Source organism: Habropoda laboriosa, unplaced genomic scaffold (genome assembly GCF_001263275.1).
Source record: "Habropoda laboriosa isolate 0110345459 unplaced genomic scaffold, ASM126327v1 scaffold204, whole genome shotgun sequence".
Classification (NCBI taxonomy): domain Eukaryota; kingdom Metazoa; phylum Arthropoda; class Insecta; order Hymenoptera; family Apidae; genus Habropoda; species Habropoda laboriosa.
Genome location: NW_017100385.1, coordinates 1182265 through 1192382, shown reverse-complemented (window position 1 = coordinate 1192382; position 10118 = coordinate 1182265). Strand labels below are relative to the sequence as shown.

The 10118-nt window shown below is 34.8% G+C and overlaps 1 protein-coding gene across 1 annotated transcript; it reads right to left on the bottom strand.

Annotated features, from left to right (window-relative positions):
* Positions 1 to 1242: 1242 nt before the first annotated feature.
* On the bottom strand, positions 1243 to 10047 carry LOC108575026 (putative mediator of RNA polymerase II transcription subunit 26). The gene is made up of 8 exons (XM_017937722.1): positions 9921 to 10047; positions 9669 to 9835; positions 9298 to 9514; positions 6443 to 9223; positions 3306 to 6281; positions 1972 to 2092; positions 1627 to 1874; positions 1243 to 1438 (listed from the first exon to the last, which is right to left on the bottom strand). The coding sequence occupies exons 1-8, from the start codon at positions 10045 to 10047 to the stop codon at positions 1350 to 1352; spliced, it is 6726 nt and encodes a 2241-aa protein (XP_017793211.1). The 3' UTR covers positions 1243 to 1349.
* Between the last annotated feature and the right edge of the window lie 71 nt (positions 10048 to 10118).

Sequence of the window (10118 nt, the reverse complement as noted above, 5' to 3'; positions counted from 1 at the left end):
TATTTGTTAAATTCATAAAATCATGAGCTATCTAGTTGCATACATAAAGTTTTTACAATAAATATGATTATCGCTGTACAAATTTATAGAAGAATACGATTGTCCCATAAATGTGCCGTAAAAGTCTTTTTTATGAATGTAAATTCAAATAAATATCCCAAACTGTAAAATAAAACTGTACGTAATTACCACGAAGTTATTGTTTTTCATTCGTATATAGCTATTTATACAATAAAAATATTTATGCAATGGACAAATTAAAATAAATACAAGATATAAACTAAATAGTTTTAAACAAAGTCTATCAGTGAAGTCGTCAGAGTAGCGACTTAAGCCCCACCAATCAATGAAATTTGTCCTTGAGAAATGTACATTATTTATGGCAGTACAGTCAGATTTCATGTTTAATGCATTAAAAATTTCGACTTTCTTTTACCATTATTAACCTGTATTGATAGTAATTAATAGTGTACTGAACAAATAATAATTTTTTTAGAATGTAAGATTGGTTCTTCTTTTACCGTTCCTAATCATTTTTGATTTGGATCAAATAATAATTTTTTCATGGCTGTTGCAATTAGTATCTAATAGAGTAATACTATGTATTCGAATCTAAAAATTTTGAATTTGTAAATTTCGTATATATTGACGATATAACATAATACTTTATAAATTTACTATTAAATAACGTCCATTTTGCTTTTTCTCTCTATTTAATTAAATACAGGATCATAAAAGCTTGGCAAAAGAAAGTTGCACATTGACTCGGCAGTTTTGGATCAGTTCAGTTACTTAGATTAAAATAGAATGCGTTGAGCAGATTACTCTGAGTAACTAAACTTTGCTGTTTAGGAGTAAAGTGTAATTGAGAACGCTCAGACGGTAACATAATAATAATAATAATGATAATAATAATAGTAATAATAATAATAATAATAGTAATAATAATAATAATAATAATAATAATAATAAAGTAACTTATTTTTTTGCTTCTTCAACGAGAGCGTTTTAAACATTTAAAAACATAACAGTGAAATGGTATTTTAATGTCTATAAATTGATTTCAAATATTCGCATTAGTACTATGAAAGTTTGTACATTCATCAATTCAACGAAATTCAATGTATAATTCTATTGCAACAAAAAAAATTTAAATACCATCTAGCACTTCAAACACGATACTCCCGTTATATATACAGCAGCATTGTGCGGTATTGACGCATGCAGTTTCACCAGGTGGGGTCCAGCCACACGGCGATCACATAACCATTTATAACAGATACACAATCAGTCGGATAGGCCTTGACGAGCGACGGTAGCTAATCACTGTCAAGGTCACTTCCCGAAGGTCATTTGTTTTCTCGGGATATTCGCCTCCGTTTTGCTTGCTCTGCTGCTTCAGCTGTTACTAAAACAATGTTCCCGCTGTACGAGGTGTCTTCAATTAAAATGGTATGTGAAATGTATAATTTATAAACTATGATTCATTAAATACTTATTAATAGTATAAAAAATGTATATAATACTACATTTGAACATATTTCTTCAACAATGTTTGAAGTATATATTGAATATCTATCTGTTTAAGTATAAGCCGTGTTTATAATGTGTACAAACTTTACATACCAGCACCACTTCGAGTTTTCCGTCTAGTTATATCTTCCGTAGATCTAGACGCACCCCTTGTATTGCTTGCTGGTGTGGCCAATGGTGAAGTTGTGTTCTGTCGAACAGATCTTCTTGTTGTTACTTCTCCTAAGGATTCATTATTGGATGCGGAAGTGCCACGTAGCCTTTCCTTTCCGCCGGTTACTACCGCGGCTGTACTCGGTTGCTTGGTGGTTAATAAACGGCTCTCTCTTTGCACTCTATTACTGGCATTGAAATTTGATATATTACTGGAATTAATTTGACTGCCAGAAACAGTTGTGCTTGTATTTGTTCTAGAATAACAAAAATTTATTTACGTACTTTTGATCTTTAGACTTTGGAGATGCAGCGGATGTTTCGTCTGATAATCGCATTCTTGCTTTTCCTACAGATTCAATCAATGGCTCATCATCAGACGAATCTACTTCTACCACAATGGGACCTAAAAATACAAAAATGCTTGCATCAAAATATTCTGGTCCAATTTCAGAACAACATTAATAAACAATGATAAAAGTAATTGTTCATTACTTATGAGAGACATGACTGAGATTGAGAGATGGTTGTCTAATATTTTATTATTTATGCAAATAAAGTTAATATGTATACATTTGTATGTATAAATACAGATAAATACATACAAAATTAATGTACGTCAATTATTTTAAATATGAGCAAATTTGGAATGATTAATTATCATTAGCACTTTCATTACCCTGTTTTTGGCAGTCCTTGTTATTTTATAGAAAAATATAAGTAAACAAACACATATCTAATATCTAATAAAATTGTCTTGTATATACATAGTGTTCCATGTAATTTTATCACCCGAAATATTTGCTTTTTTTTTTAAATCATAAAAAATGTTTTACAGGAGACATTCTATGGCGAAAACAGTTTTATTTTAGGTGGATGTATCTCAGAGATATTAAGATCATTTTTACTTATATGCCTTGTAGCACCTGTTAAGACGAGTTCAACGATCTAGAAAAGGTGCATCGAGGTTACTAAAAGTAACCATTAAAGGTTAAAATAATTTGTTCAGTAATTTATTCGTTGGTTTGCGCTAGAAATTTCCGTTCTTTATCTTGTCTCGTTCTTGTTCTAAAAACTGTACACCCTTTCACATTTATCTTTTTTTTATTGTTCAGTAACTACTGAAAATTTATTTATTTTTTTTTTATATTCCATAAAAAATCAAAGATTTACTCAGGCCTGGTTATTGCCCGTTTAGTGGCCAGATTTACATACATCAAAATGGCTGAACAATTTTCAATTGTGTCCATTTTGAACACCTTCCGAAGAAATGAGAGAAATATCTTGAAACACTTTGTAGAATAGGTCATTGAACTCACTTTAAAAATTGTTATCAGGTACTGATAAAAAAAGACAAACATCCATTTAAAAAGATGGAGATGACCTTAATATGTTCTTAGTATGTTCTTGACCACCTAAAATGAAAATCTTTGCATCATATGATAATCCCCACAAAACCATACGCCTTTTGTAGGAAAAATGTTTTCATAATTCTAAAAATAGCAATGTTGTAGGTAATAAAGTTACATGAGATACTCTGTATATGATATACCAACACAGGAAATGACATTACTAAATTACTGAGTGACAATATAAAATAAATGATTTAAGATAAACACCTTTTTTAGCCTTGGCCAGTATGTTGAATCCTTTTTTTGACTGTTCTTCCTTGACAGGTACTTGTTTCTTTAAAGAAGCAGCTTCATCTACACCCATGCAAGCTTTAATAAGTTCTGCAGCATTTTCTGAACATTTTCGTTTGCCTGGTCTTGGTTGTGGATCATCAGCAGTGCTGGATGCTACAGAACTTTCACTTTCTTGACGTTTTCTTTTCCCCACTTTTATTGTCGTATTAGGAGATAACTTAGATACTCCTAATTTAGGACTTGCTTTAGCATATGGCGATATGCTGCGTCTCTCCTCTAATTTATTAGGACCATGAGGACTACTTTTTGGAGTCTTTACAATATCAGGACTGTTTAATTTTTGGGATCTAGTTCTTAAAGATCTTTTTTCATTGGTGTCATTTGGTATTTCTATTAGAAGTTGTTCCAGCAATGACTTAGGTGGTCTTTTAACATAATCATCTGAATTGTTAGAGTTTAACCTTTCCACAAATTGTGTTTCATCATTGTCTTCTATACATATGACATCTTGTCTTCCCTCTAACTCTTGTTTTCTCCTACGTTTCCTTTTGACATGTTCAACATCACTGGAATCCACTTCTGGATTTTGTGCTGCTGGGCTTGGTGTTTCATCTCTTTGTAAAACTACCGGATTAGAGTACGTATACAGTGGTGGGGTAATTCTAATCGGCTGAGGATCTTCACCAAGAGGTGACTGAATACCTATATTTATATCACTTGCATCATTCACAATTTTCTTAACCAAATCATCTGCAACTTTTTGAAGATTCATAGAAGGCTCTCTAACAGATATTTGTTGATGGCTTTGTACATTAGATTTTTGGTTTTGATCGGAACATTGTTCTAACTTAACAGGTGTTGCGCTTAAAGAAATGCTAGAGCTTTTCATACTATCTGATCGATCATTTTGCCTTGTATGATCAACTTTTTCATTGACATTAGATTCTACTTTGATTTCGGAACTAAAATTCTGACTACTGGAACATGAGTTGTCTGCCACCACATTAGCCTCATTAACTGTATTATCAAGTTTTTCTGTCTTTACTTTATTATAAGCAACATGATTTTGTATTACAGGCACACCATTGTTATTTTGTCCATGAGGTTCATCATTTAATCTAATTGCACTATTACCATCTATGACTGCTTTTACATTGTCTTCAGATGCACTTTCGGGGGCTCTTGACACTTCATGTTTAATATTTGTCTTACCCTGATCATGCTGGTTGATAGAAGCTTCTAATTTAACGCTACAACTGTCTTTTTCAGAAAAGTCATTTGTTTGCTGCTGTGCGCATTGCAATAAGTTATCACTATCCACAGTACTGGGTACAGAAGTTGTCACAATAGTCACAGATCCTGTCACTAGAGGGCTTGATACACTTTTATCATTATCAGTCACTTCAAAACTAGCAATCAAGTCACTATGACCACCAGTTCTTTGTGTTGTTGAAGTTGAGTTTTCACTAGATACATCTTTTGCGTCATGTTCACTGGAGTTCGACATATTGCGATTTAAATGGTTTTCAAGATAACTTGCTACAGACACAGGACTTAACCTTTGTGGGCCACTGGACTTCAGAAGTTCCGAATGGGAATTTGAACACATATCACTACTACTAGTTGAGGAAGGCACGTTCTTATTGGTGATTGGTAGGGAAGATTCCCCTTGAACAACAGCCTTTGTGCTGTTTTGTGTTACTGATTCAGTCGCTGGCCTATGCAAAGGAGATTCGCCTTGATTGGGTGACTTCTCTGACAGAGCATCCATTGACTCAATGCCTGAATCTTCACCACCTCCTCCACTGCTGACTCTTTCAACACTTGCATCTACTCCAATTGCAATTGGAACTGTAGTATCAAGTAATTTTTGCTTAACTTTTGCTTCTGTTACGTTAATTTCTCCAATTGGTAAAGTTGGCTTGCTGGAAGGTACATCAACATTTTGGGATCTGGGAACTTGGTACACTGAGTTTCCTATTGCTGGATTTTGTGTAGTCTTCAATAAACTAATTCTTTGTGTATTTTCCATCTTACTTTCTGCTGTGGGTCGATCAGCTTGCTTTACATGATTTTGAATCACTTTCTTGTGACTAAAATGTTCTATTTTATGTCTGTTGATAGCAGTATTTGCATCACTTTTTAAAACCATATGGTTTTTTAACTTTTGACTAATAGTCTGTGTTTTTGCTGTAATATTAGAATTTGTTTTACAACTATCCATTTCTGTTTTATTTTTTCCAGAAATAATCCTGTTTACAGATGACTGCGTATTTTTCACAGTAGTTTCTACATGTGCAGATACTTTACTTTCAACATTAGTAGACAAACTTGTATCATTCTGCGCAGGCATGCTTGAAGGTACTAATCCAGAGCTTTCATTCTCAAATGATGAATTACTGGTAGATTTTGTATTTGTATTTGTATTCATACTTGTATTTGTGTTTGTATTTGTATTTGGAACTGCACTAGCGGAAGAACATTCAGGAATGGTCTTCTGACTATTAAAATGTGTAGCCTCTGCATATATCTCAATTGAAAAACTTGAAATTGCAGTTTGATATTTACCTCCTAAATGCAGATCTTTTTCATCCATTAAACTTAATCTTCTTCTTTTCTCTTGACTAATTAAATCCTTTTTTATACCATTCACTTCTGTTAATCGTGAAGCAACAGCATTTAAAGTGTTATTTTTTTCGATTGCGGATCGAGTAATATCACTGTCACTCGTTCTTCTAATTTCCCCTACTTTCTTGACAGTATTGAAGTCATTGCCAGCCAAAGGAGCTTCAGTTTTTCTTACAGACTGGATCGAATCAGCTTTGTAGTTAAGTTTTCTCCATTTTGCTTGGTTATCTAAAATTCTACCACCAGACAACAAATTTTGTTCACGATGTAAACCATCTCCCGATTCTGATTTCTTTTTAGAATCTCTTCTTTTGGTCTTTCCTGTAAAATGAAGAAATAATATAAAATATTTCTTAATAGCAATTTTACGAAATTCAATATTATAAAATAAAATATAACTAATGCAATAAACCGTTTTAAAATATTCTGTAACAAAAGCAAGATATTAATCATTTTTACTCTGATCTTTAGATATATCTCACCTCCTCCTATTTTATGTTCTTGCATATGATTTTGAACATCTAGTTCAACTTGATTTTTTGTTAATGATTGTTGTGTGTTCAAAGGTTGATTCAAAACGGTGGACTTATGTTTCGAAGGGGAAGGTATTCGACTGTTTAACGGTATATCATCGACATCGCTGCTTTTACTTGAACTTGGCTTCGTAACACCAGTCTGCACGCGTACAACATCCACTGGTAGTTCTTGTTTTAAGGCATTCGGTTTTGATACAACTGTTTGAAGTATATTGTTCACTTTGCTAATAGAATTAGTGCTATTGATCATTGTGGAATTGGATAAGGGTAATTTGGATGCGGACGAAGTACCTATAATCATACTCAGAGATGACTTTTTTTGCAACAATTTGTTCCCATCTATGCATTCTTTCATTTTCTTCAACTTCCCCCGTCTTTTTATACCAGTCAAATCGGATTCACCGTCTTTTAGCGATTTCTTTTCCTTTTTTCTGATTTGTACTACCGAAGCATTACGACCTCTTAAGGAAATGTGTAAGGGAGGCACTCTTGGCTCATCACCAGTTCCTGAGTTGGGAATACCAGTGGTAAATATTTTATTTACCGATTTATCGGCTTTTCTAATGGGTGGCGTGTTCACAAACGAAACATCAACTTTATAAGCTGGCGTGACAGGCTCAGATTTTTCTAATTTTAGCCTTAGTTTAATTTTCTCGCCGGGCATCGGACTCTGCGTGGTTTCTCTATTGGTCTTTATCCTACTATGTTTCAAACTTCCCTCACTGGCAGTAGATTTCACCGTGGTTTCGGAATCCGATTGATCCGTATTTGTTGTTGTATCGTTTCTTCTTGAGAAATTACTGTCTGCATCGTCGTCGGAAAATATGGAATTCGATCGGTCATTTGATGGCGATGGAAAGGAAAAGAAATCATCTTGGTTGTCTACCGCGCTTTCAGGTTCGGAATCGGAACTTTCGCTAGGCATCGGTTCCAGATGCCCAGTTAAAGGATTAATAAGAAATTGTCGTATTTTACCAGTCGATGTATACTCTGGTTCAGGCGTCTCTTCTTTAGGCTTCGGAGATTCAGAAGCTTCGACCTTTATAGCAGGTGAAGCAACATTACTATTAGAAACGTGATTAGCGTGAGATCCGCATTGAGAAAAGGCACCTGAAACCTGATTCGTAGTTGGCACACGGGTAGTATTAACCTGAGTACCTTGTGGAATAGAATTATTTTGTGCGTTCCACGTGGTCCCATTAGCATTACTAGCTGTAGCCTGATAGTTTCTGCTCAGAATATTTTGACTTTGCCCGTAACGGAAATCGGTTGTGGCGTTAGTGTTAACGTTCATATTTTTAAGTTGATTATGATGTAACTGTTGTTGCACATTCATCACTTGATTCTGTTGTCCTAAATGGGACTGTGGTGGAACCGGTTGCCGCGAATAAGGAGGAGGAGTTTGTTGACGTTGATTATTTAAGTAACTTAGCCGTTGCTGTGGAACACTCATGCCAACTGTGGAGTGCTGCATCAATTGTTGTTGTGGCAAAAGTGGTTGATTAGAAACTGACGTAGGCTGTAACGACGTATTTACATTTTGCTGTTGTACCAAAGATTGCTGTTGCGTAGAAACCTGTTGTGTAAGCAGATGCGGAGTATTCATATTTTGCTGTTGATTCATTTGCTGCTGTTGTTGTTGAGTTAAAACTTGATGTTGCTGTTGTTGAAGCAACAACTGTCGTTGTTGCAAAGGTGTTCTAATTTGTTGCCCATTTACCGGATGCCTAATTGAAAGTTGGCTCTGTAATTGTACTTGCGAAGGTCTATAAGCCAATTCTTGCCTAATGGGAAACTTTTGCTGTATTTGTACTTGAGCATGCAACGAAGCTGCAGGTTGTTGTATTTGTCCAGCAGCAGGTGCTTGATGAACTGCTTGTTGCACTATATTTTGCGCGGCACCACCAATTACATTAACTGAATGTTGTTGGGGAATAGTTGAAGGTTGATTAGCATTAACAGTTGCAAATGCAGATGTAGAAGATTGAGATAAGTCAGGAATGACTGACGTTCCTCCGATAAGGTCTTCCGTTCTAAGAGAATCTAGATTCGGTGGTGATTCACTAGGAGAGGATAAATCTTTTCTTCTCACTGTTGGTTTTTTAGTGGGTTTCATACGATTTGTAAGTCCAGTACTATCGATAACAGCTGGTGGTAACATTTTTTGACCAGGTATCACATTATTCGGGTGCGCGCCAGCATCATTTTGTAAAAGATTTACAAGAAGTGGACTGGATAAAGCAACTTGATTTCCGTTACCGTTTGAATTCCCTGCCAGATTATTATTGTTTGGTGACAGACTAGATGTGGTGGTAATTGAAGACTTGTACTGATTTGTCAATTGACCGACTGATGCAACTGATTGAGTAGTAGTATGACCAGCAGTTAATGTTGTTACTGTCGCCAAATTCTCTTGAGCAGGATAAGGCGGAGGTGGTTGTACATGATGCTTAAATTGCATTGCATTTTTAATTGTGGTCGCTTGAGATTCGCGACTATGTATCGCTTGGGCAGCATGTGTCATACTGGCAAATGGGAATGGACCATTATAATTATTCCTAGGCGAAGCACTGGGATTAGTTACTGGTTGATTTCCAGAGGCACCAACATTGCTATTGCCTGATACTGACTGTACAGATTTTGCAAGAAATGGTGGGATAGGATCACAGTCTGTAGGTGCAACTACATTCGGAGAACGAAATTGTGGTGCTTTTTCCGATGATGTACCTAAAATAATGTAGTATATATAATACAATGCATATAAAAAGTTCTTTAATTTTATGAAATATGTAAAAACATACCAGCTGCGATTATTTGAGCCACATTACGTAATGCTGAAGAAATGCTAGATGTATTACTTGGACCAGGTAAAGCTGTTGAAGGTTCATTGTCTGCATTAGTTGTATTGCTAGTGGGTTCATTTTGAGATTTGGCACCACTGTCTTGTGAAGGTCCTGAACGTAACACAATTTCCTGTGCCTCTCCACTAAAGCGGTTGGCTATCCTTAATGATATTACCTATCATAACCAATAATATGCGAGTATTGTATATTTTTCAAATTCTTTTTACACTTGACTATATTTTAATAATGAAATAATACAACTATAAAAATTCAAATTAATTAATCAAAACATACAAAATATTTAGTTGATTAATATCAACTTATATTACCTGATCTCCCTCAACCTGCACTGAAAGAATTCCAAGTTGTGTAAGTGTTGGAGAACCCTGAGCTGCTAATTCTCGAAGACGTAATGCAGCTTCTCTGGGTATTGAAAATGTGACTCTGACAGAATTCCATGGCTCTACTTTATTTACTCTTAAACCATCTCCCTTGTCTATAAATCATAAAACAATGTATACTATATTTTTATGTATTGTATTCAACACTTAAAATTTAAAACTGATATATACAAAAGTTACCTTTGCAAAGCAAAGATTTAAGACGATCAACAATGATTTTAAATTTGTGTGGAAACTCTGGATCTTCTAGGTTACCCTCACACGTTACAACTGTTTGAATTAGATCACCATCACTATCAGCCGCCATGACTACAATGTACAATAAATTGACACTTTATGTACACACACACACACGCACGCACGCACCCATATATATAT